The following is a 26537-nucleotide window of genomic DNA, read 5'->3' on the forward strand; positions in this document are numbered from 1 at the left end:
AGGCAGGAGGATCACAAGTTCAATGCCAGCCTGGGCAACTTCGAGAGACCCTGCCTCAAAATAAAATATAAAAAGGGCTGGGGATATAGCTCAGTGGTAGAATGATTCTGGGTTCAATCCCCCGTACAAGGAAGGAATAAAAAAGAGAGAGCAGAAGGAGAATACAGGATCAGGGGGGCAGAGACTACAACTTTGTAAGATTTCTGTGGAATTTAGGGGGGGGTATGTTAGTCAGCTGTGACCAAAAAAATTTTAAAAAAACACCTGACAGGAACAACTTAGAGGAGGAAACATGTATTCTGGGCTCTTGGTTTCAGAGGTTCAGTTCATGGTTGGTCAGCTCCGTTGCTCTGGGCCTGGGATGAGGCAGAGCATTGCGCGATGACAGAAAGGGCCTGGAGGGGGAGCTGCTGAGCTCAGGAGAGCTGGGAGGGGGCAGTGGGGAGAGAGAGCAAGTAAGAAAAGAAGAAGGAAGAGGAGGAGAGGGAGGGGCAGAAGAAAGAGCTGCTGGGGACAAAATATAATTCCCAAGGAAACAAACCCTAGCAGCCTGCTCCCACAGCCACGCCCCATTTGCCTACCCAGTAATCCATTCTGATTATTAACCCATCAAATGGATTAATCCATTGATTAGGTCAGCACTCTGATAATCATTTCACCTCTGAACATTCCTCAGTGCCTAACACATGAGCTTTTCCAGAGACACCTCGTATCCAGACCATAACAGGGGTGAGATGTCCTCCCCGATGCCTTGCACACTGTAGCCCATCTATAAATGCTTGCGAAGTAAACCTCATCCTTATTTGCTTTTCATCATGTTTGATGACTCCTTGTAGTTAGAAGAAGTAAAAATATAATGGGCGGGCTGGGGATGTGGCTCAAGCAGTAGCGCGCTTGCCTGGCATGCATGCGGCCCGGGTTCGATCCTCAGCACCACATACAAAACAAAGATGTTGTATCCGCCGATAATTTAAAAAATAAATATTAAAATTCTCTCTCTCTCTCCTCTCTCACTCTCTCTTTAAAAAAAAAAAATATAATGGGCTTTGGTGGGTCTAGCTGGGTGAACTTGGGCAAGTTACTTAACCTCACAAATTCTCCATTTCCTCACTTGTATAATAAGTAATAGCTGTTGAGATTTTTGAAAGGATTGACTCAAATAACCTGATGCACCTGATGTAGTGAGCATTCAGTAGGGGCTCCGTAGATGCTAGTTTCCTTCAGACTCTTGCTGCATTCTCGCTCATTAGTGGTTCACAACTACATCTGCTCACTGGAATCACCTAGGGAACTTTATAGAAGCACAGTTGTTTGAGCCCCTCCAGTTGAGATTCACAATTCCATTGGTCTGTGTTGAGGCTGGAGCATAGGTATTTTTAGTTTGCTTATTTATTTTGGTCCCAGGGATTGAACCCAGTTGCTCTTAACCACTGAGCCACATCCCCAACCCTCTTTATATTTTATTTAGAGCCAGGGTCTTGCTAAGTTGCTAGGGCCTCACTGAGTTGCTTTGAGAGGCTCTGAACTCGCAATCTTCCTGCCTCAGCTCCTGAGCCGCTGGGATTACAGGTGTGCACCACCACACCTGGCTGGGCATAGATTTTTTTTTTTTTAAGCACCTGTTAAAAGATGTCTTTTTTAAAAGGTAAAATCTGACTCCCATACAAACATAAAATGAACACATGACAAAGAGTTATTGGGGCTGGGGATGTGGCTCAAGCGGTAGGTAGCGCGCTCGCCTGGCATGCATGCGGCCCGGGTTCGATCCTCAGCACCACATACAAACAAAGATGTTGTGTCCGCCGAAAACTAAAAAATAAATATTAAAAAATTCTCTCTCTCTCTCTCTCTCTCTCTCTCTCTCTCTCTCTCTCTCTCTCTTAAAAAAAAAAAAGAGTTATTAAACTTGTTAATTAATGAGGAAACCAGTAAGATCTTACAACCCGTTGAAATAAACCACACACACACACACACACACACACACACACACACACACATATAGGCAAGCAGGAATTCTGAAATCAATTTACAGATAGATCAGATCTGTCCATATCTACAGGATGATAACCAATAGCATTCCACTGTGCAAAACGCACTTGTATTCCCTTGACAAGAATCACTTTGTCCATGTTAGAGCTTTGCAGAATAGCTCAAAGATGGAATTGGATTCCTGGAGCAGTGTGTTAGGAAGGACACTTCCTCTTTGCCTTTTTGTCCATTTCTGGGTCTTTCACGCTTTCCCAGGAACTCCAATATACAGTCAAGGGTGAGGACCCCGCCATATACCTTCCTGTGTAGCTCTTTCGTCATGGCTATCTTGCTAGGTTCAGGTTAATGTTGTAGCTATTTGGTTTATGAGTTGTCCCACCTTGATAGAGAATTCTTCAGCTACAGGGTTCACATTCCATTTAACTGTGTAGCTCAGTACCAAGCACACCACCTGGCCTACAATATGTGCTTAAAAACTGTCATTCAAGAATTGAATTGAATTGAATGAACACTAGGAACTAAGTAGGACAAACTATTATTCTCCACTTTCTGATGAAGAAACTGGTTCTGAAAAGCTCTGATCAGTTCATACAATTAGATTGTGAAGTTGAGTCTTGAAGCCATTCATCCATTTCCCCATTCAAACTTAATTCATTCCCTAGTTCATGTGTGCCTGCCAAGGGCCAGTCCTGGAGCTGTGAGCAAAAGTAACATCGAGGAGGGGAGGGAAGAATAGAAGTTCACTGGATTAGACAGAGGGAAATGAAGGGAAGGGAGGGGGAAAGGGTATAGGAAAGACAGTAGAATGAATCGATCAGAACTGTCCTGTATTCATATATGAATACCGGACCAATGTGACTCCACATCATGTATAACCACAGGAATGGAATCCTAGCCCTGTGCAGTAGTGCGTGCCTGTAATTCTAGCATCTTGGGAGGCTGAAGCAGGAGGATCACAAGTTCAAAGCCAGCCTCAGCAAAAGCAAGGTGCTAAGCAACTCGGTGAGACCTTATCTCTAAGTAAAATAACAGGGCTGGGGATGTGGCTCAGTGGTCGAGTGCCCCTGAGTTCAATCCCTGGTAACTTCCTGCCCCCTCCACACACACACAAAAAAGAATGGGATCCTAATTAGAACAAATTATACTCCATGTTGTGTAATATGTCAAAATTCATATATATATTTAAAAAGAACACAGCTGGGCATGGTGGTGCATGCCTATAATCCCAGTGGGTCAGGAGGCTGAGACAGGAGAATCGCGAGTTCAAAGCCAACCTCAGCAAAAGCAAGGTGCTAACCAACTCAGTGAGACCTGTGTCTAAATAAAATACAAGGGCAGGGATGTGGCTCAGTGGTTGAGTGCCCCTGAGTTCAATCCCCGGTACCAAACAACAACAACAAAAAGAAGTAACAGCCAGTCCTTGCCCTCCCACCATGTATCTGGTACCACCTGACCTGGAGAGTGTAGGCCTGAGCCTGGCTTGTGCCTTGAGGTCAGCAATTTTTAGCCTTGTGACCCTGACAAGTCACTTAACTTTTCTGTCTTACCTTTGCTCATCACAAAGATGGGGGAGCCTCCCACCTGAAGCGGAGCATTGTACGTGTGCAGTAAACATTGACTTTTATTACCCAGAAGCAAGCGGTGACTCCGGATTAGATACAGTGTCGGGTCACGGGCTGCAAAGATGATGAGAACTTGGATTCTTCTGCTGCCTGAGCAGCTCACAGACTGGTCGGGTATAAAGAGCCTCTGCAGGTCATCATCGGGCAGTGTGGAGTGCAGAGTGAGAGATTCTCAGAGAAACGCTGGCGGCTTGGGGCTGGGAGCAGGACTTTCAGGGAGCCAAGGCCCGAGCATCAGGAACTGGCCTGTGTGGAGGACCCAAGAGGCAGAGAGGCCGGGACAGGAGAGAGATGCCTCAGATGGCGTTGACTGGAAGGAGAGGTGGGTTCAGCGAGACTGAGGGACAGGAAGGCTTCTCTGCTGACCCCACACTGCCTGGAGTGGGAGGTTCCTTTTACAGGTTTCTAACTTAATCCAGGGCAGAAGGGGACACTCAGGGGAAGTTCCAGCTGCCCATGGCCACCCTGCCTGCAAGGATCCTGGTTACTGGCATTTTTCTGGACTGGAAAGCCCCCAAGAAGGGAGACAGATACTCAGGATTATTTGTTTATTGTGACAATTCTTTCCCAGTTCCAAAAGGGAAAAAAAAAAAAAGCATGCTAATGTATTTAGAAGGATTAACAATCTTTTTAAAATATTTTATCTCGTACCTGCGTGTCGCCTTCATTTTGAGACTCCAGGGATATTATAATGGCTAAGGCCCCTGCATTCCTGGAGCATAAAACACAGTGGCATTTGATGTTTTTTCAATTGTGAGAAAAACATACTGTAAACTTTGACATCATAATCCTTTAAGGTGTACAGTTCAGTGGTGGTGAGTATATTCAGTGTTGTGAAGTCGGGTCTCTGGGCCTTTCTCATCCTGCAAGACTGAAACTCCAAACCCATCAAACACAGGTCCTTAACCTCCCACCAGGCCCCTAGGAGCACCATTCTACTCTTTTTCTATGGACTTAGCTACTTAAGAGAGCTTGTATAAGTGGACTCGTACCATATTTGTCCTTTGTCACTGTTTTCTTTCACTTAGAATAGTGTTCTCAAGGGGCTGGGGCTGTGGCTCAGTGGTAAGAGTGCTCGCCTGGCATGTGTGAGGCACTGGGTTTGATTTTCAACACCGTATATAAATAAATGAATAAAATAAAGGTCCAGCAACATCTAAAAATAATTAAAATAAAAAAAGAATAATGTCCTCAAGTTTTATCCATGTTGTATGTGACAGGATTTTCTCCCTCTTAGGTTTAATACTCCATTGAAAGTACAGTGGTTTTATACTTTACCTTTTAACCTCATACTCATATTTGTTTTTGAAAACAAATCTTGCCTAAAATGTCCAGAGTGCCATAAGCCAGGGATGGTAGCGCACGCCTGTAATCCCAGTGGCTCAGGAGGCTGAGGCAGGAGGATTGCAAGTTCAAAAGCAGCCTCAGCAACTTAGTGAGGCCCTAAGCAACCCAGTGAGACCCTGCCTCTAAATCAAATATAAAAAAAGGCTGGGGGTATGGCTCAGTGGTTAAGCACCTCGAGGTTCAATCCCTGGTATCAAAAACCAAAAACCTGGGCTGGGGATGTGGCTCAAGCGGTAGCGCGCTCGCCTGGCATGCGTGCGGCCCAGGTTCGATCCTCAGCACCACATACAAACAAAGATGTTGTGTCCGCTGAAAACTAAAAAAAAAATTAAAAAAAAAACAAAAAAACAAAAACTCCAGTCTGTTGAACAGAGCACTACTTTGATGGAATTGTGGGCCTAGAATCATGCCCACTGCCCTGCACCATAGCATGGGAAGCCTCAAAGGAACTGGGAATCCAGTGGACCACGGTCTAGTCCAGCAGTTCTCCAAGTGAGTCCACAGACCAGCAGCAGCAGCATCACCTGGAGACTTTGTAAAATGCAGACTCTCGGGCCCCGCTCCAGACCTGCTAAATGGGAACTTGTGGGACTGAAGTCCATGATCTGTATTTAACAAGTCCTCTAGGTGTTTCTGATATCCAGAGATGGAGTGTGACTTGCCCAAAGCCATTTGGGGAATTTAATGGGATTCAATTATTAAGTGTCTGCTGTATGCAAAGTTCAAGGAAATCAAGAAAATCCAATCTCTGTATAGTAAAAATCTATTGCCAAGTAACAAATGACCCCAGAACATGTGGTTTAAACAAGAGGGTCAGGAATCTGGGTGCCGCTTTGCTGGGTCCTCTGGTTTGGGGTTTCTCACAAAGCTCTGGCCAAGGTATTGACTGGGACCTACCTACCTGGTCACATCAAGGTGCAGCCAGACAGGCTTTGCTTCCCAGCTAGGGGGTTGGCGCAGGCTCCCGCTGGTGAGTGGACACCCCAGCTCCCCACTGACTGTTGGCCCGAGGCCTCCCTCATTTCCTTGCCACCCCCTCTGCAGGGCAGCTCACAACAAGACAGCTGGCCTCATCAAAGTGACAGAACTACCGAGGGCACCCAGGATGGAAGTCATAGTCATTTATAATATAAACTCACAGGTGACATCCTATGACTTGTGCAATGGTCCGTTCATAGAAGTGTGTCACCACTGGGCTGGAATTGCAGCTCAGAGGTAGAGCGCTCACCTAGCATGGGTGAGGCCCTGTGATGCTCAGTACCACATAGAAATAAGTAAGTGAAATAAAGGCCTGTCAACAACTAAAAATTATTAAAAAAAAAAAAAAGAAGAAGAAGAAGAAGAAGAAGTGTGTCACCAGGTCATTCCATATATAAGAGAGGGAGTTACCGGAAGGCGGGCATCTTTAGGGATATGGCGTCCTGCCAGCTGCTGTCTGGCCTGGTGCTTACAGTCAGGGCATTACATAAATACACAAGTGTGAAATCCGTCAGAGATGACCGGAGGTCATAGGGTGGGTTCAGGTTCATTGGAAACTCAGAGAAGTAAAACTCTGTGGTTGGAGGAATCAGAAAGGTTTCCTGGAGGAGGTGGCATTAGCAATGGGCCTTGAGGAATGGGGGACATGCCACTGGCAGAGAAGGGGAGGCCAGGGAAAGGGCGTGGCAGGGGTGAAGTCAGGAGGCAGGACTGAGAAGGGCCTGCTGAGGTGCCCCCGCCATCCAACTTGCGTCGAGCCTCGGTGGAAAGAGAATGAAGCCCCCTTGAGCTTGGAGCCCCAATGCGGATGGTTTTGGTTGACAAGTGAAGTGCACACCTTGACTGGGAGGGGACAGGGACAGGAGCCCACGGAGGCAGGACTGCGGGACCACAGCCCAGGGCTCCCTCCTGACCCACCAGCCGGGCTCCTGAGGCCCACACGCATCTTGTCTTGCAGTTCGGGCGCACGGAAGTCATCGACAATACGCTCAACCCCGACTTTGTGCGCAAGTTCATCGTGGATTACTTCTTTGAGGAGAAGCAGAACCTCCGTTTTGACCTGTAAGTGGAAAGGGGAGCTCCAGCTGCGGCTGGGAGGAGGACCCAGGGCCAGGAGGTGGGGCTGCAGGACCTGGGGAGCAGGAGCCCTTTACCTGGGGAGGTAGGAGGTGCTGTGATATCCGGGGAAGCCCAAGATTGGCAGGTTAAAAGTGACAGTTGGCTGAAGTCCATCTCCAGCCTCAACAGGACTGAGAAAGGGGGCAGAGCAGCAAGAACCAAGATATCCCTCCCCCAGAGTGTCTCAGTTGACAGTGGGAGGCACGAGAAGCTGCCTGGTTCCTGGGGGACTGTCCACTCTGGAAAGATCTTGGTGATTCCTCTAGGCTCCTCCTCTGAGTGCCCTGTTCTCTCCTGGAAGTGAGAGGTACCCACACCTCTTGCTCTATCAGAGCATGTTCTACAGCCCATTGCAGAGAAGTCACCTGGTGACATTTTGGAACGTGCTCAGAACAGTGGGCTGGCAAAGCTTCAGCAGGAGCCTAGGAAGGCCAGCTGGCTGCAGGCTGGATGGTTATGCCTGCCTCCTTCATGGGGGACAAGGCGCCTTCGTGAGTGGGCAGGCTGGGCAGGCCTGGGCAAGGTGAAGCCATAGGGAAGGTCAAGGCAAGGTCAAAGGCCAGGTCTGGAGCTTCCCTTGCCTGGGAAGCTGGGGAACAGAGAGTGATGGGCGTGGTGGTTCAGCCACCTGTGAGCCAGCAGGGGTGGCAGAGCTCATCTATTTTATGTTTGCAGTTTTTAACGGGGTATAACATACAGCAGAGTGCCCCAGGGTACACTTTACCCCCAGATCCAGAGCCAGCACCCATTCCTGCCCTTGCTCCTAGATATAGCCACAGTGTTGGAGGCTGTTGGGTTGGGGCAGGTGCTGATACTGCTCAGGCAGGGGTAGGTAGGATGTCCCCACCTGTTCCACCATCTCTCTGTGTTCCTTGTAGATATGACGTTGACTCCAAGAGCCCTGATTTGTCCAAACACGTGAGTTCTGCCATAACGACACTGAGAGTCCATATTTCTTTTTATTTATTTTTTAGTTGGACACAATACCTTTATTTTGTGTATTTATTTTTATGTGGTGCTGAGGATGGAACCCAGGGCCTCACGCATGGCGAACACTCTACCGCTAAGCCACAACCCCAGCCCCTCATATTTCTTAAATGCCGTGTCCTGGGTTGTCCTCGGGCTTCCTTCACTGTGACGGTGTGTGTCTAATGCTGTGTCTTGTTACTTCAGAGCCCCCTCACTTCCCTGGGCCAGCCGGTGAGGGTGGTGGCCTGACTGTGACACTGATCTCCTTTGTCTCTTGGATATACAGGACTTCCTGGGCCAGGCCTTCTGCACCCTTGGAGAGATTGTGGGGTCCTCTGGAAGTCGCCTGGAGAAGCCCCTCACGTAAGTGTAGCAGGGGTACAGCCTTCTGGCATGCTTAGCCAGCCACGTCCAACTTCCTGCCGCCCTGCTGAGGGCTGGCTGAGGGTGGTGACACAGCCACAGGGGACATTTGCAGGGAATAAGGAGACCCATGGGCTCTGCTCTCAAAGGGTTATCCTGGAGAGAAACCAAGTGGGGTTATTCAAGTCCCAAAGTCCCAGAAGACACTTCTTATCCATTTTCAGTCCCACTGCAAATCAGTATAACAACTGTTTGTGTAGCACTTACATTGTGGCAGGTATTGCAAGTAATCGAGAGACGGCTTAAAGTGCACGGGTGGATTTGTGCAAGGTGAATGCAAACATTGCACCACTTTACGTGAGGCACTTGAGCACTCAAGGCTGTTGTTATGCAGGGGGGTCCCGGAACGATTCCTTACAGACACTGAGGGACTGGCGACTCTCCTGGTTCACTGCCCTGTTGCCGTAAATGCTGTAGACTAAGTGAATTAAATAACAGCCGTTTAGTTCCTCACAATTCTGAAGCTAGAAGTCCCAGATTAAGATGGCACAGAGTTCGTTTCTTCAGAAGCCCTGTTCCTTGGCTTGCGGATGGTTGTGTCTTCCTCTTTGTCTTCACATGGTCCCTCCATATCTGTGGCCTCCTCTCTCCTTAAAAGGACATCAGTCTTTTAAGACCCACCATATGACCGTATTTTACCCTAATGGCTTCTTTAAGGGCCCGGTCTCAGTCACATTCTGGGGTGCTGCAGGCTAAAGACTAATATATGAATTTGTGGAGGACACAGTTCAACAACATGATCTCGGGTGATTCTTTCTCCCCATTTCACAGCCTGGGCACTGAGGTTCATGATGTAGAACAGCGATTCCCAGGCTGCAGCAGGCATCAGGGTCCCCTGGGGCACAGGTTGTGGGCTCTGTCCCCCCCCCCCCCCGGGGTTTCTGACCGGCAGGTCTGGATGGGCCTGAGAATTTACCTCTGTGGGTTATTCCCAGGGGATGCTAGTGCTGCTCCTTCTGGGGCCACTTGCAGACTAACTCGCCCGGGCTTCACACCAGAGTTTGAGGAGACCTCTCCTTCCCTGGTCTGTGGCTTTCGGTCCTGTTTTAATAACTTCCAGGACAGAAACTCGTCTCTAAGCATCCCAACATCAAGTGTTCTGGCCTCTGCGGAGCAGGACGCCAGGCTCATGGCCGGCGCTCTCTCCCTGTCTCCACAGGATAGGAGCCTTCAGCCTGAACTCCAGGACCGGCAAACCCATGCCAGCTGTGTCCAACGGGTAGGTCACCAGACATCTCTGGCCCTGGGGTCCTCTGACATTCAGCCCTCTGCAGAGGCTATCTGAGTCATGTCTCAGTTCTAGATCCCACTACTGTGAATTCAGCCCTGGTGAGAGACGGAGGGTCCTGGGTCCCTCTGCAGGGTCCCAGATGGAGATCCCCGTGCTGTAGCCAGCCCCTCCCCCATCCAGGCCAGAGCTGGAGCATCCAGAACCCCAGTGGCTCTTGGGACTTCAGGGGCAGGTTGGAGCTCTGAGTTGGGGGCTGTCTCCAGGAATGAGCAGGCCTGGGCACTCTGCATCCTTCCCCTCTCCCTGGCCTGTGTCCCCCACCGCCCTTCCCCTGCCTTCTCTTTACCCTCTCCCCTTCCCCTGGGTTTGGTTTCCTCAGCTGGATGCCAGCTTCCTCCTCTGCCCCCAGAGCAGGCCCAGCCCATCCCCTTTCACTTACGCCTGCCACCTAGGATGACCAGCTTCACCCCACTCCCTGCCCACCCTGACCAGGAGCTCTGGGATGGCTGCCTGCAGATGTGGGCAGGGCAGAGCCCCTGGGCCTCCCCCCCCCCAGCCTGGCTTCCTCCTCACACTGGTGGGGGGAGGGTGGGGAGCTTTGCTGGGAGATGCCTCTGGCAGAAGTGCCTTTGGCTGGGAGAGCAGGGCTCCCCTGGCCTTCCGGGGTTGGCCACCAAAGCTGCTGCATGTGGGAAGGGACCTCCAGGGGAGCCAGGGCTGCTCCCAGCCCAGGGAGAGTAGGTGACAGTAACTGCAGAGCAGGGGGAGGGAGAAAGTCCAGAGGGAGGGAGGGGGAGAGGAAGGAAGGCCAGGCCTGTGGGAGCAGGTTGGGGCTGGAGAGGAGGGAAAGAGAGATCAGAAATAGAAGAAGGACTCAGAGGCAAAGAGAGGAACAGATGGAGAAGCACAGGGCGGAGGAGGCTGGTGTGGAGGACTCTCTCTGCCTGGTCACACGAACCACGTCTTACTACCGTGGAGCACCGACCAGCAGGCGGGCAGGGCCTGGGCAGTCAGCTCGGGTGCTCAAGTCTAGGGGACAAGCTGGCAGCACTGCACCTGCCTGGAGCAGGGGAGGCAGCAGGTGTGGCCCCTGCTCTGTCCACCCCGTGGGGAAGACCCCGGATGGCTGGTCAGCCCCCACCCCCTGGGGCCAACTCCCTTCCTCCCCTGCCTCCTCTCTCAGGAGCTGTCCTTCCAAAAGCTGGTGCTGGAAAGAGCTCCATCAGTGGTTCTCAAAGTGTGTTCCACAGACAGCGCGCTGGTGGCCCTGGGGCTGTGGCGGGGGCAGGGCAGGATTTTATCAGCTTTGCACAATCATAAAGCAAAGGATGCAGGGAGGGAAATGATGTCCAGGGAGGTCCTGCTCGGTGCCAGGCTCTGGGCGTGCATATAGTAAAATGGATGCTACAATTACACTTATTTGTGGGCGAGGAAAGAGGAACTGCTCACGCAACTGCTCACAGCCTGACGTTTTCACCTCTCCCTCCCATTGGCCCCTGACTGCACCAGGATATGTCTCCTCTCAGTACCAAGCATCAGAGTGGGATGGGCTGGTGCCTGGGGGAAGGGGTCCCACCTGATAAAGTGCCCCCTGGGTGGAGCCGCTCCCTGAGATTTGCCTTCCTGGAGGGGACTCTCCTCTGTGGCTGTTGTCCCTGCTGCCCAGCTCAGTGAGGAGCTGTGTGGATGGCTGGAATCTCTCAACCCCAGGAGACCCCAGCCGAGAACTCCAGGGTGTGCAGCCATGGGAGAGATCCACTAAGACGACCCAGCCCTCCTGCCTTGCCCCCTCTTGCTGCTCTCCCTCCCGTGACAAGTCAGAGTGGCTCAGAGCTTGAACATTCTGGGACCCTGGGGTCAGCCGGGTGCAGGGTGGGGTTGTTAGCCCACCAGGTCTTTTGCCCACAGAAGTGGTCTTTGGATGGAAAGTTTGAGAACCACTGGTCTGGAAGCCTCTGGGTGAGTCTGGATGCTTTGGGGATCCTAGGACCATGAGGCAGACACCAGCCTCCCTGGCGGGCTCTGGGAGCAGGGGGTGGGCAGCTCTGGAACTGAGGGCCTAGCCCCAGGAGGATGCATCAGGCCACACTGCCACATGCATTTCAGGAGACGCTGTCTTCTCAGGGGCTCTGGGGCAGATCCACCAGACGGGGGGTGGACCCGATTTCGGGGGGTCAGGTTTAGCTCTGTCTTTGTCTGGCTTTCCATTCTTTCGTCTTCTCTCCCAGTGGTGTCCCGGGGAAGAAATGTGGCACCATCATCCTGTCCGCTGAGGAGCTCAGCAACTGCAGGGTGAGTGACAGAAGGACTCCGCAACCCATGGGATCTGGTGGGAATGGGGCAATGTCAGAGGGTAGGCGGCTTCCTTGTGACCTGGTGTCCCAGCTCCTGAGTCTGAACTGGCTGGAGCTGGAAGGTGATTCCCTTTTACCCCAGCACAGAATGAGGCCCCGGCGGGCGGGGGGCACTGGTCAGTGGCAGAACTGAGCCCGGAGCCCTGGTCCCCAGGCTCCCAGGCGCCAGGGTTACTTCCAGTCCTTGTCATGTGTCCTTGAGCCAAGACTGCCCTGGCACCAACCCTGGTGATGGAGGGGACTTTTCAGTCATGGGCGCTTGACATTTGCCTGTCACTTTTCATTTTATCTCCGGGATAGAGTGACAGCCTCTATGGGGTTGGAGTGAGAGAGTGTGTGTGTGCGTGCGTGCGTGCATGTGTGCGTGTGTGTGTGTGTGCATGTGTGTGTGTGTACGTGCGTGTTGAGAAGCCAGTCTGCAGTCCCAGGCAGCCCTTGTTTTGCTTCCCCTATAGAACTAGAGAGAAGCAGGAGGTGGGGACATCGAAGGGGTGGCTGAGCACCCCAAGAAGGGGCTCAGGGATCTCACAGTTAATAATGCTCATAAATATCATAATGATGATAGATATTTGTCAAGTGGTGAGGTTTTTTATGTAACTTATATCTCTACTCCTGATAATACATCCTAAGAGGCGGGTACTAAAATGTCATTACTGTTTTATAGATAGGGTATCTAAAACATTATTCCCATTTTATCAAAGAGGCTAAGTCACCTTTTTAAGGACCATAAGAAACAGTGTCATGGGTTCTGATCGAGGTCAGCCTGATTCTAAAATCTGGGCTTGTCCTCCAAACCCAGAGGGCCACACAAGTTAACGAGGAACCGCAGGTGGGAAGTGGTGGGTTGTGGGGAGAAGAGGAGGAGGCGAGGACGAGAACAGGGGCTGGAGGGCCCCTGTCATTCCAAGGCACAGCCTGGGACATCCCGGGTCAGGGCTTCCGTTGGGGCTAGGAGGGCCGAGGAGGATAAATGAGACTTTCTGACCTCTGGACAGTGTAACTCTCCTATTGGTGCTGGGAATCGAACCTGCGGTGTTCCACCACTGAGCTGCATCCCCAGCCCTTTTTATTTTGAGACATGGTCTCACTGAGCTGCTGAGGCTGGCCTCAAACTTGTGATCCTTCAGCTTCAGCCTCCCAAACATTACAGATGTGGGCCACTGCACCCGGCAAAACAGAAAAAAAAATGTTTTGATTATTATGAATTCATTTAAAAGTAACACATTTTCTGAGCACAGTGGCACATGCCCGTAATCCTAGCAACTTGAAGGCCCAAGGCAGAGGATCACAAGTTCGAGGCCAGCCTGGGCCATGTAGTGATAACTTGTTTCAAAATAAAAAATAAATAAAAGGACTGAGAACATAGCTCAGTGTTAAAACTGGGTTTATTACCTTAGTTCAATCCCAGGTTAAAAAATAAAATTCTTCCAAAAAAAAATAGTTGTATTTTTTGAAACAGACTCTTTGGTGAAAAGAGTGGCCTTGTTTTACCCCACCACATCCCTCCTCTCATTCCAGTGCTAGGGATTTGAACAGGCCCTCCTAGATGCTGGCTAGGCAGGTACTCAACCATGGAGCTACATTCCACCCCCTTGTTTTCCATTTTTTACAAATTTCTTTAATGTCCAGCTTCTTAGAAGACAGATGAAGGAAGAAGGGTGGAGCTCAGTGGTAGAGCAATTCCTTAGCACTAGGAGGCCCCAGGTTCCATCCCCAGCACCACACACAAAAATAGACAGCTGGATGCTCATATCCAGTCTGCAGTCAATCTGTTGTGATATCAGTTATGTAACCTCTAGGAAACTTTGCTTTGCTTTATGACAACAATAGTTTTGACCTCAGGACCCCTCTTCTGTCAGAGTTCCTGGTCTAAACCTTGAGAGCTACTAGAATAGGGGCATATTAGTGTTAGCTGACATTAATTGAGCAATTATTATTCTGGTTGTCTTATTTATCTGATGTATTATGATATATGTAGTATGATATAATATCTCATGTATTGTGATCCACAACACAGAGAGATTAGGTGACCTGTCCGAGGTTATACAGCCACCGAATTAGAAGATATCTGAACCCAGGCAATCTGGTTCTAGAGCCAAAGTCTTTAACCACTAGCTGTTGTGTCACAAACTCTGCTTTCAGTTGGAGACTAAGACATAGGAAAACGGAATTGATGACACAGGGCAGCATGGAGATGACCAGACACTCGAGTGCAGCTGCTCATTCTGGTGCTGCTCTTGTTTACCTGGTGGCTCTGGGGGAACCAACCTCACCCACTGTGTACCCGGCACTGGCTGACTGCGCAGTAGGTGTTCATTGAGAAGCTATGATGAATCGTGACTGAATGAATAGGAAGCAGAGACCCAGGGTTTAGCAGCAGGTAATGAGGAAAACTCCTACACCTGTGTCCTCTGAGGAGCCGGCTGCAGCGACACGGGCTCGAGCCGGTTGACGGGTGCACGGAGCCGGGCAGCCGCCTCTGCGCCCAGAGTCTTGGGTTTCCACCAGCGGGTGGGCCTCACCGGTTGCTGTGAAGGAGATCGGGAAGGTGGCTGCTTGGCAGGTGCCTAGGGAGGTGGACTCTGAACCTCTAGCAACCTCGATTCAGTTTTCTCCTAAGCTTCTGGCCCAGCTGGTGGCTTCCCCTGGGTTCATAATTAAATAAGGTAATAGACGGGAGAGCGCTTAGGAAACTGTAAAGCTGGAGAGGAGGAGGCTGCAGCCGCCGGCTCAGGGCCAGCGCGGGTCAACAGGCTTCTGTTAGCACCCGGGCCCCTCCTCCCTCCACCCCCTTCCCCCCTCCCGCTCCCCTCCCTTCTGCACCCAGGGATCGCCGGGCCGCGCGTCCCCCACCCCCCAAGCTCTTCCCGCGCCAGGGGGTCTGGGGGCGCCTCCCCTGCACTGGAGGCTGCCAGCTCCTATTCTCCCGGCCCATCTTTGGCTGAGTTCTGTCTTTCCCTAGAATATTTGCAAGGAAAAGAGACTAATTCCCAGCATCTGGCTGAATTAAAATAATTACATCTGAGCGGCTTTGCTCAGTCTTCCCGGCTCAGCATTCAGTGGGAGGATCAAAGGAAGAGGGCGGAGTCGGAGCCGGTGGCCGCCCGAGCGGGGCGTCCTGCCCCGAGCAACGGCGCAGCCCAAGCGGACTCTCCCTCCCTGCGTCCGCCCGGATGGCGTGGGCAGGCGGGGACCGGCCGGGATTAGGGTGGGCTGCAGCCTGGCACCAGCTTACTTTGATAGGCATAGAATAAGCCTAGCTCTTCTAGGATTTAAAGGCCAAGAAAGTTCCTGAAATCCATCATTTGCTCCGAACACTGTTCCGTGGCGTCGACAGGAGATGGGGCGTCCCCACATTTCAGGCTGGGGATGCAGCTCCTGGGGAGGGGGCGCTTGCCTGGCGCGCACCAAGTCCTGGGTTTGATGCCTAGTACTGTGCCCTCGACAAAGAAATTGCCCCAATTTCATCATGACCAGTGGCAAAACTGTTGAAAAATAGAGAAAATTTTAAAGAATCGAAAAATCACCCAGAGATAATTATTGTGGACATTCCGATTTGTTTCTTCCAAGCCTGTGTTTCCTTGAGTGTATGCGCATATTTTTCTTCTAATTGGTATACTATGGTATCTAGTTTGCAATTTTTATTTTATTATTATTAATAATTACTATTAACTTATTATTTTGTCGTGCTGGAGATTGAAGCCAGGGCCAGCCAGGCAAGCTGGCTCCTCCACAGCCCAGTTGGGCCAGCGCAGTAGTGTAGGCCAAAGAAAGTGCCCGAGAGACACATGTGGTTTCTTGGGGAAAGCCTGCAGGAGATCAGTGACAGTTCCAAGAAGAGTTTAGTGGTGACAAGCTGACTGCGCCTCTGTGCCTCACAGTGCTTTGCCAAGCAGCCAAGCTGCGCCTCCTTTCCTCCACAATGTTTTGTCCAGTGGGGGCCAGCAGGACGAGTGACAGGTATCCTTTCCACAGGGCCCCAGTTCTGCTCTGTCTCAGAGAGGGTTTTACATGTGAGGCTGCAGAAGCAGTGACCTCCTCAGCGGCAGCTTGGCTTGCTTGTAGGACCAGCATCCCAAGGAGCACAGAACCCGGCTGCACTCCTGCAAGCCGGCAGCTTTCTCCAGATAACTCTGACTTACCCTAGTTTTCAGCGAGCCAAAGAGAAAGCCAGGGTCCTCCTGATAATATGTATCTGGATATTGCAGCCCAGACCTGCTCTAGTTGTTCTCTTAACTTGGCTGGGTTTTGGGAGCAGAAAGCGGGCGTTTAGGGAATGATGTTTTACTGCCCCTCTTTGATTTAGGGACTATATACAAGCACTCTACCACTGAGCTGCGTCCCCAGCCCAGTATCTAGCTTTATAGGCTTCAGTATCCTATGTCATTCGATGGTCTTAGAAGACATACATTTAATAGCTGCATATAAGCCGGGCACAGTGGCACACGCCTGTAATCCCAGCTGCTCCAGAGACTGAGGCAGGAGGATCCTGAGTTCAAAGCCAGCTTCAGCAACTTAGCAAGGCCCTAAGCAACTCAGTGAGACCTTTTCTCTAAATGAAATACAAAAAAGAGCTGGGGATGTGGCTCAGTGGTTAAGTGCCCCTGGGTTCAATCCCCAGGACAAAAAAACTGTGTATTATTCCTTTTTGTATGGAAGGTCTGTCATTTACTGAACCTATTCTCTTACAAGAAACAAAATAAGCAACGCTACAGTGAACATCCTCATGTTCTAATTGAGCTCCAGTTGATGGATAGTTGGTTTAAATTGGTATCCTAGACACACAGGTTTACTGAGTGGGAGGGAAAATGGTCCATCAGAGATTTTCAGCCTCTGAATGACCAAATCAAGAGGGGCAGCTAATTAGATTGTTTGGGAACTGGGTCATTAAGAGGTGCTTACCTCAACTTGGTTGTTAGAATCAAAGCCTGAGGAGGCCTTGTCTTCCAGACCACCTTCTCTGCCCAGGGCCTGTGTTTGAATAAACATCAGCCTTTAGTCTCTGGGTCTTGGGGGGGGGGGGGTCTTCTCCAGCCTCCCCAGGTATCCAGCTTCTGTAGTCTTATCCCGGCCCCCTGGGTTCTCCCTTCTCCCCTCTGGGAGAATTGTGGCTAAGGATTCCTTTTGTTTAATTGAGCTCTTTTTTTCCTGACTAAAAAGGGCAATGTGCCAATTCTAGGAGATTTGGAAATTCCAACAGACCTTAAAGAGAAGACAATAAATGTCACTGTGGTCCCACAGTTTATTTACAATGTGCCTCAGGGTATAACATGCCAGTGATAGGGGCAAAATGATAACAAACGTGGGGGCTCTGGATCCATACAAAATGCCATTGCTTAACTAGCTGTGTGGTCTGGGGCAAGTGCCTTGACTTCTCTGTGCCTCAGTGACTTCATCTGTAAAAACGTCTTCATTTAAAATTTTGATATTTTGTTTATCATGGATTTTTGCTTGTTCTGACCCTGGGGGCTACCAGCAAAACCCAAGCCAGATTTGCCTTTTGTTCTCCCCTCCTGGGTGTTGCTAACTCCTGCATGGCCTTCAGCCCACCTGCTGACCCCTGGGACTGGCCTCTGACCTCCATAGCAGCGCTCTTCTGAGGCAGAGAGGGCGAAGGTGCTGGGGGAGGCCAGGCGCTGTGAGAGAAAGGCTGTTGGCTGTATTCTTCCAAGCAGCTCAATTAACATGCGGAGAGATGCAAATTGAGGCAATCCTGCTGTTTTAGAAAAACTTAATATGTTTTTTAAAAAGATAGGGTGAAAGGCAGAAATTGCAGGAAATTATATACTGCAGGAGCGGCTCTATCCTCCCAGCCTGACTCCCGGGAAGCTTCTGGTTTGGGAAGAGCATCTCGCAGGCTGGGGCTGACACCCTCCACCCGGACCCTCGCCAGAATCTGCGGATACCCAGCTGGCTGGCTGGTTCCCCTGCCCCTTCCTGGCCTCCTCATGGGTCCACACGTTTGTCTGTGGAGGGTTTGACATCCATTCACCGACCACACGGGACAGGAGGCTGGGGAGGCCTTGTTTGTAGGATGAGGCCACCTTCAAAAGCACAGGCAGAGGCACTGCCTGGGGTGGAATTGGGCAGGAGGATGGTAAGTTCAAGACCAGCCTGGCCACTTAGTGAGACCCTGCCTCAGAGAGGAAAAGGGCTGGGAATGTAGCTTTGTGGTAGAGCGCCCTGGGGTTCAGTCCCCAGTACCCCCCACACATGCATGCACAGGGCCTGGGGTGGCCAGGGCAGTGCAATTGCCCAGGGTGCTCTTGTACAAGGCCCTGGGAGGTTCACTGCCAGCACTGCCAAAAAAAGAGAGAGAGAGAGAAAGAAAAACAATGGTGCCAGACAATGACACATTCCTGTCTCAAGGACTTCCCCACGGGTGGCCTTCACCTGGAGGGAAGCTTGCCTCTGAAGGTCTGTCTGTCCCCAGCGGATCCTTCAAGGGTGCCACAGTCATACTGGGCTTTAGGCAAAAGTACCTGGGCCAAGCTTATGCCCGTAGGGCAGCTCAGGATCCAGGAGGCAGCCCCCTGTCCCCACAGCACCCACTTATCTGCCACCAGTGGGACAGGACGCTGGGCCCACAGGCGGATTTTTCCAGTTAGCTGAATTTCAGAGCCAACCTTTTCTGTCTTTCTTTTTTAACTAGTTTCACGGAGGCCTTTCCAAATGGATTTCACACTCCCTGCCTTCGCCAACTGAGGTCAGGGAACATAATTAAGCTTATCTGGATGCTGCGGAGTCGTCCTTTAGAATCTCAGTTATTGTCTTGGGAGCCAGCTCTCTGTCCCAGTCCCAGCTCCTCTTTCTGGCTGTGTGGCTTCCTGCAAGGGCCTTAACCTTTCTGTGCCTCAATTTCCTTGTCTTTAAAATGAAAGCACCTACTTCATAGGGTTGTGGGGAGGATGAAGTGGATTAAATACATAGAAATAGTGGCTGGCACGTACTGGAGCCTCTTCTAGTGTCATCTTCGAAACCAGCAGTTGGCTATTGGCAGTTCTGGGTGCCTTGGAGCAGGTGGCACCCAGCGAGTGGCAGCCCCGGTTCTCACAGCTCCCCATGTTGGCCACTGACACGTCACGCCCCTGACGGGCTCACACGGGGGTATTATTATTGCATTGTACCAAACCGCAGAGAGGGGGAGTTGTGTGCCCCCAGCCTCCTGAGCTGATTAGTAACAGGGCTGGAATTCCAACCTGGTGGTCCTTGGCTCCTTGGAGCCGTCTGTCAGGTGCTGTGTTGGGACACTGACTGGCCCTGGAAGTTACAGTTTATCAAGGTCTTTTTTTTTTTTTTTTTTTTTTTTTAACTGGGTTTGAACCTAGAGGTGCTGAGCTACATCCCAAGTCCTTTCTATTTTTTTGAGACAGGGTCTTGCTAAGTTGCTGAGGCTGGCCTTGAACCTGTGATCCTCCTGCCTCAGCCTTCTGAGTCCCTGGGAATTATAGACATGTGTGGCCTCACCCAGTTACATTTGCTTTTTTTTAAAACATTTATTTTTTAGGTGTAGATGGACACAACACAATGCCTTTATTTTTATGTGGTGCTGAGGATCGAACCCAGGTCCCGCCCGTGCTAGGCCAGCGCTCTATTGATGAGCCACAACCCCAGGCCTACATTTGCTTTTTATCTGATATTTCTACCAGCTTTCTGATCTTGCAGGGCCCTGAGTAGTTCTCCTTTGAGGCAAAACAAAACAACAACAACCCCTCTAGCTTGTCTGGATTTTGTGGCATCTGTTGGGGCTCTTTCCGGGGTGTGCAGGTGGTTTAGTCAGTAGGCCGGGCAGTCCTGTGGGGCTCCCCTGTGTTCACTCAGGTGAGACTGTCACTCGGGGGAATTCCAGATGTGAAAAGTCACTGTCATAACCAAACTGTGACCCAAGGAGGCTGCAGGGACCTTGGATTCCCACACTGTCACTTGAGTGCCAGTGCTCCCCCAGCTCTTGGCCCACTCCAGCGTTCATGTGGCAGCGACACTGAGGCTAATCTGCCAGGCTTAAAGGGACTGGGGTGGTCATCCTGCCCGGCACGTGACTTCACGGACGAGGAAGCAGGCTCAGGGGGCTTGAGGGACTTGCTGAAGCTGTAGAGCTAGGACTGTTCCTCAGGCCTCTGACTTCCTTGCTGGGACTGTCCCCCTTGCTCCCCTCCAGGTCCTCTGCCTCGACGGGTGCCACTGCAGGCTGCCTCTGTGGGAAGGACCAGGCCCACTTCATGGCCCCTGTGTGGTCACACAGGGACGTGCGCTTGGCTTAATGCTCTGCTGTCACCACCTTGAAATTGCTGAACTCTTCTCAAAGCCTCCACATTTCCCTTTACACTGGTCCCCACAGTTTATATACGGGGTTCTGGGAGGAGCCACCAGGTCCCAGACCTTCTTCCTGTCCAGGCTACAGGATGTGGCTCCACAGGAAGGCATTAAAGTGCTCCCTCCAGGGCTGGGGATAGAGCTCAGCCGGGAGAGTGGGTTCAGTCCCAGCATGGAAGGAGGGAGGGAGGGAGGGAGGGAAATGCTCTGTCCACTAGCTCGGAATGGAGTGGAACTCTCCAGAGCGTGTCTGCTGTATGCCTTAGAAGCCTAGAGAATGTTCTGGATGGGGGACTGGGGATATAGCTCAGTTGGTAGAGTGCTTGATTCGCATGCACAGGGCCCTGGGTTCAATCCCCAGCACCACAGAAAGGAAGAGAATGTTCTGGATGGATAACAGTGAAAACTCGAGTCTGACTGCCTGGGTGACTCACCGTGGACTCGCAGTGTATGGTTTAACCTGTTTCCTCCTCTGGAGAAGGCAGAAGCTAGAGAAATGACTGGGACTTGTGTCAAGTGTGAAGGTGCCACCTGATCCCTGGCACCTAGTAAGTGCTCAGTAAGTCAGTTGTTCTCTTGCTCTGGCCCATGACACTGGGAGACAGGATTCAAGCTGCCCTTAACCCGGCATCTCAGTGCCCACCCTCTGGGGTATTCAGTGGCACTTCCTGCCCTGGGGTTGGGGGAGTGGTGTGCTGAGAGACAGAACTTTGAAGTCAGTTTTCACAGGTTTGAATTTCCCTTCTACCAGTTAGTTACCAGCCAGTTACCTCACTTCTCCGACCCAGCTTCCTCATTCATAAAAAGCGAACAGAGGACCGTTTTGAAGACGAAATATGTTAAGGAATGTCACAGAGGGTGTCTAATGAATGCTCCTGAGTGAGAGCCAGTGGAGGGATGCTGAGTTTGCTGTCACTGGATGTCCTTGAGGGAAGGCATCTGTGTATGGGGGGGCAGGGAGCGGCCACACACACTGGGGGGGAGAAGTGTTCTAAGAATAATGATGATGACGACAACACTCACGCACGCAGCACTTAATTGTGCTAGCCACGGTGTTCAGCGTTGTACAATTAACTCATTTTATCCCCATGAGCCTGTGAGATAGGCCCTGCCCCGTCCTCCTATTTTACAGGAGCACAGAGCACAGAGAGGGTGATTAATTTACCGTAGGTACCACAGCTAGTGAAGCAGATAGCCTGGCCGCAGCCATCATAAGCCTGACCATTATACCCCCGGTCCCACTGTTCAGCCTCTTGACTGTGTCCTTCAGCCTCAAGGGAGGTTATAACACATCTTCATTTTCTTTCTTTTTTTTTCTTGGTACCAGGGATTGAACTCGGGGCACTTAACCACTGAGCCCCACCCCCAGGCGTTTCTTGCATTTTGTTTAGAGGCAGAGTCTCACTGAGTTGCTAAGGGCCTCACTAAATGCTGAGGCTGGCTTTGAACTGGAGATCCTCCTGTCTCCACTGGGATTACAGGCATGTGCCACCGCACCCGGCTTACATCTTCATCTCTGTGACCACCATTTGGTCCTCACTGGGCAGTGGGTCATTCACCTCAAGACATGCCCCCCGCAGAGAGGAAAGGGGTGTGCCAGGAGCTGGCCTGGAGCAGGGCAGGCCCAGGGTCTGCAGGACAGAGTCTGATAGCTGGCGTGACCGTTAGGATGCAGAACTGCTAAGGGGCGGGGCACATTCAGGGAGGTCCCTGAAGTGCTCAGGAGTGTAAGACTGGAAGATGCCGCACCACACGACACAGATCACCAAAGAGGTTTCCGCTTCATTACCAAAGGCTGTGTGTTTTTATGGGTCTCAGGAGAGGTCGCAGGGCTGGGGTAGACAACAGGTCGCGCGTTTATTGGCAAGCTCTTCCATATGTCAGTTCCGGAGCCCAAGCAGTTAATTCTAATTGGGGCTAAGGCTTCCCACCAGCAGGGTCTGAACGTTGGCACCAGCGGGAACAGAACGTTTCGCGCCAGTGAAAGAAACAAAGAGGAGAAAGAGGGTCGTTAGACGCCATGTTGGGGTTTTTCTCTGGGGTGCTGCTGCCATTATATGTTTTCCCAACAAGGAGCCCCTCTGTAGCCCCTCTGTGGCACGGTGGGTTCAGGTGAACCTGGCTCTGCTTGGCGAGCTCAGGGAAGTTCCCTGCTCTGAGCCTTTGGCATCTTAGCTGTTACACGGGCCACTGTCCCTGCCACATCCACTTTAGGGCGTTGTGTGGGCCTCTGGAGACTTAGGGAGTGTGGCTAGATAGGATGCTCACACTGCAGCTTCCGCTGGAGCCAGGCAGATGCAGGCAGGAAAGAAGCATCAGAGACAGAGCAGAGTGGAGGCTTCTGGTCCCGCAGATCACACTCAGGCGGACCTTGGGTTAATCAGTTCCCCTTTCTTGGGTGCTCAGGGAATTGGGAATGGAATCCCGGGGACTGGCGCTCATGGGGGACTGCTACACCTGTTCCCTGATGAGCACCTCATACCCCATCTTACCTAGTCCCCAGCCCCCTGGAGTCCCCAGGTTGCAAGGGGAGACTGAAGCTCTGCACTGAGGCTCTGGTCACCCCCCTTGCCCGGGGTCACACAGCTAGAAGGTGACAGAGCTAAGACTCAAACCTGGGCCGCTGCAGAATCCTCCTGCTTCTGCACCCGGGGCCTCCAAGCCTGCTGCTGCCCAGGTGGAGTGAGCCCCGGGGTGCCAGCCGGGGGGGCCTGGCGTGGAGCCGGGCTGGGGCTGGATCCTCTTGCTTGTCGGGGTCTTGAGCTGTTTTCCCACTCCTTCTGCCTCACGCGCTCTGTGCCCTCCCTCGGCAGGATGTGGCCACCATGCAGTTCTGTGCCAACAAGCTGGACAAGAAGGACTTCTTTGGGAAATCCGACCCCTTCCTGGTGTTCTACCGGAGCAACGAGGACGGCACGTGAGTCTCGGGCAGCACTAGGCACTGTGCTGTCACCACTGGGCTCGGCCTTGGGTCAGGGACACTGGCTGTTGGTGTGGGGGGGGGCTGGGGTCCTGCTCCTTCCATGGCCCCCAGGGCCTGGCTCTGCAGAGGAGTGCCTGACATACAGATGGGGTCAGTGAGGAGTGGGGATGGCCTCTAAGCTGAAGGTCCCTGCAGTGACTGGTGCTGAGTGTGTTGGGGGCAAAAACAGGGCTGGGGCCCGAATAAGGGGCCCTAGTCCTCCATGAGACCCCTCTGATAGCCTCTTCCCTGTTCTACACAAAGCAGTCCCCATCTCCAAGCCCGGTCCCCTCTATCCACAGCCCTCTGAATGCCCCCCCATCACGTCCCCTCCCTCTGAACCCTCAGCATGGCAAAGCTGGACCCCTCCCTCCACCTGGCCCCCAGCGCTGCCAAGGGCTTCACTCAGAACTCAGGGCCTCTGGCTCCCTCCTCCTGTCCCGCAGGTAGAAGCCCTCCTGGGTGTAATGGAAGCCTACTTAAAGCTTGGGCAGCTGTAGGTCAGCAGTATACATAGAAGGACTCTGGGTTGCGGGTCTGGGGACCTAGGTCCACACCCACACCTGCTGAGTGACCCTGGGGCAAGCTATGCCCCCTCTCTGGGCCTGATTTCTCATCTATAAATGAAACATGGCATTAGGTGGCCCCCATGGTCTCTTTAAGCAGTGCAGTTCTGGGGGCCGGGGGACACTTACTGCTGGGCTTCTACAGAGCAGGAAGGACGGGGCCCAGGAGATTAATTAGAGACATTGCTGAAGAAGGGGCTGGAAACAGCCTTTGAAGGAGAGGAACCATGTGGGTGCACGGGGTGGGGGGGGCAGGGAGCAACGACAGTGCCCGAGGGCAGAGCCGCCTCCTCAGCCCCTGATTCTGAAATGCGGGGAGTGTGTGCGTGAGAGGGAGAGAGTCTGAGTGCATGTGTGAGTGTGTGTGAGTGTGTGTGTGTGTGTGTGTGTCTGTGTTGGGGGCAGGAGTCTCAGGGAGGAGGTGTTTCAGTTGCTGGGAAAACTGATTTTTAAACCTGAGCTACAAAACGGGGAGATTAGGTGTGATCATTTGCATGACAAAAGGATTCTTTGTCTCGGGGAAGGACTCCCAGCAGGGTTTCTTTAAATAATTCTTGTTGACTTGGACTTGGCTCCCGGTGGGGGAGGAGGAGGCCTGGGTGTCCACACATGTCCCCTTGGGAGAGGCAGAGCCCAGGTGGCCTGGGCCTGTCCAGCTGCTCCTGACCAGGACCTGGCTAGGGATGTGGGGCGGGAGGTGTCGCCGGGGTGTCTGAGTGACGTTCTGCAGCGGTGCGTGGGCTGCTGGGGAGGGGCGGGGAGTGGAGAGGCTCGTGACTGACACCACAGCAGGTGGGAGGTGCCGCGAGGCTCCGGCTGAGCGGTGCAGGGTGCGGGCTGCAGGGGGAGCGGGCTGGGAGCAGGGGGCCAGAGGACTCCGTGGAGACCAGTGGGGACCGAAGGTGTAGCCCCTTCCCTGGCCGTGGAGCCCCAGGTCCCCAAATGTGGGAAATGGCAAAGAAGCTGGTCAGATGGGGGAGACCAGGGGAGTTTATTAGGGGCAAGTTTCACTGGAGGTCGGGGCTGGAGCTCTCCAGGAGGGTAGCTGCCCCCCCCAGGGGACCCCCCAGACTTGTAGAGACCATCCAGGGGCTGCTGAGGGCTGGGCCAGAATGCAGGCCCCCAGCAGGGAAGGATGGGGTGGTCTCCCGGGGTGGGAGGACAGAGGAGTGTGAAGTTTGGGGAGATACCGTCAGGAGGAGGGCAGGAGGAGGGTCAGGGAGGGAAACCAGGGGAGGGAAGTCCTGCCAACCTGGCCTCCATCCTCCCCGAGATCCCCCCACCTCATCTGGCTCCATGTTAGTAACTCCTCTGTGGGCCTTCCAGGTGCAGGGAAGGGCCAGTGGCCCCAGCCTGGCACAACCAGTTAGTCACCAGCTGAGTCCATGTAGGTGAGACTAACCCCATAGAACCTTCTGGAATGTTGTCTAGCATGGTCACCACCACCCACACAGTTACTGAGCACCTAAATTGGGGTTAGTGCAACTGATACATTTTTCACTTAATTTCATTTTAATTAATCTAACTTAGTCACATGGCTGCCATCTTGGACAGTACAACGTACCTACATAAACTGTTGTATGTACACTGGGGACAACTGTGGCACCTCCCTCTCAGGGGTGCTCTGAGGATGGGATGAGTTAGTATATTATCATTAGAAAAAGGCCTGGTGGGGGCTGGGGTGGGGTTGTGGCTCAGTGGTAAGACACTTGCCTAGCATGTGTGAGGCACTGGGTTCAATTCTCAGCACCACATATAAATAAATGAATAAAATAAAGGCCCATAAACATCTAAAAAAATATTTTAAAAAGAAAAGAAGAAGGCCTGGTAAGCCTGGTGTGGTGGCGCACAGTCTATAATCCCAGAAACTCGGGAGGCTGAAGCAGGAGGATCACAAGTTTGAAGCCAGCCTCAGCCACTTAGCAAAACCCTCAAAATAAAAATTAAAAAGGGCTGGCGAAGTAGCTCCACGGTAAAGCACACATACACACACACAGAGAAATGAAAAAGGCCTGGAAGTGTTAGTGAATGTTCTTATTCCCACTTTGCAATGAGAGGGGAAAGTCAGAGAGGGAAAACACATGCTCAGGGATGCACAGCTGGCGGATGGTGGGTCCTGGGACTGGGACTCCCATCTGTCTGACTCTGTTGGGTAGCACTGTCCCACCAATGCCCCCAGTGTGTGTCCAAATGAAGTGAGTCAAGGGGTGGGAGGGCCATAGGAACCGCTTCACAGGAGGGCCTGCCTGCAGGTGGGGGGGGGTTGGGGGAGGTTGCAGCAGAGAGTGGGGAAGGTGTGGCTTGGTGATGAGGGACCAGGGAGGGCAGAAAGAAAAGAGCTTCAGGCCAGAGTCAGAGGCAACACCACACTGCACAGAGCCCAGGAGGGGATGCGTGGGGAAGAGATGGGGCTCATAGAAGGGCTGCTCCTGGGGTTTGGCTATTAAGGGAAAGGAGAGAACTACTTGGGGGTTCAGAGATGGGGTGCTGGGGAGAGTCCACAGAAGGCACCTGTGACTGTCAGGGGAGCCCAGGGTGGCTTCTGTGTGGCGTGATTGCCCCTCCCTCCCTCCACTGCCCCCCCCACTCCCCCCCACCCCCCCACCCCCGCCTGCCCGCCCGCCCCAGCTGCCCATCCCCATCGCCTCCAGCTCTGGGTGTGCA

General features: G+C 52.3%; 1 protein-coding gene across 2 annotated transcripts in view; it reads left to right on the top strand.

Annotated features, from left to right (window-relative positions):
- Cpne5 (copine 5) overlaps positions 1-26537 on the top strand; it is an 85467-nt gene that overhangs the window by 30666 nt on the left and 28264 nt on the right. Inside the window, exons 4-10 of one of the 2 annotated variants that reach the window (XM_076858789.1) lie at positions 6895-6998; positions 7934-7973; positions 8311-8387; positions 9607-9666; positions 11587-11637; positions 11907-11970; positions 23159-23262. In XM_076858789.1, coding sequence (XP_076714904.1) covers positions 6895-6998; positions 7934-7973; positions 8311-8387; positions 9607-9666; positions 11587-11637; positions 11907-11970; positions 23159-23262 — 500 coding nt within the window. The remainder of the gene's footprint in view (positions 1-6894; positions 6999-7933; positions 7974-8310; positions 8388-9606; positions 9667-11586; positions 11638-11906; positions 11971-23158; positions 23263-26537) is intronic. The other variant, XM_076858790.1, reaches the window with a different exon arrangement.

Source organism: Callospermophilus lateralis, chromosome 6 (genome assembly GCF_048772815.1).
Source record: "Callospermophilus lateralis isolate mCalLat2 chromosome 6, mCalLat2.hap1, whole genome shotgun sequence".
Lineage (NCBI taxonomy): Eukaryota > Metazoa > Chordata > Mammalia > Rodentia > Sciuridae > Callospermophilus > Callospermophilus lateralis.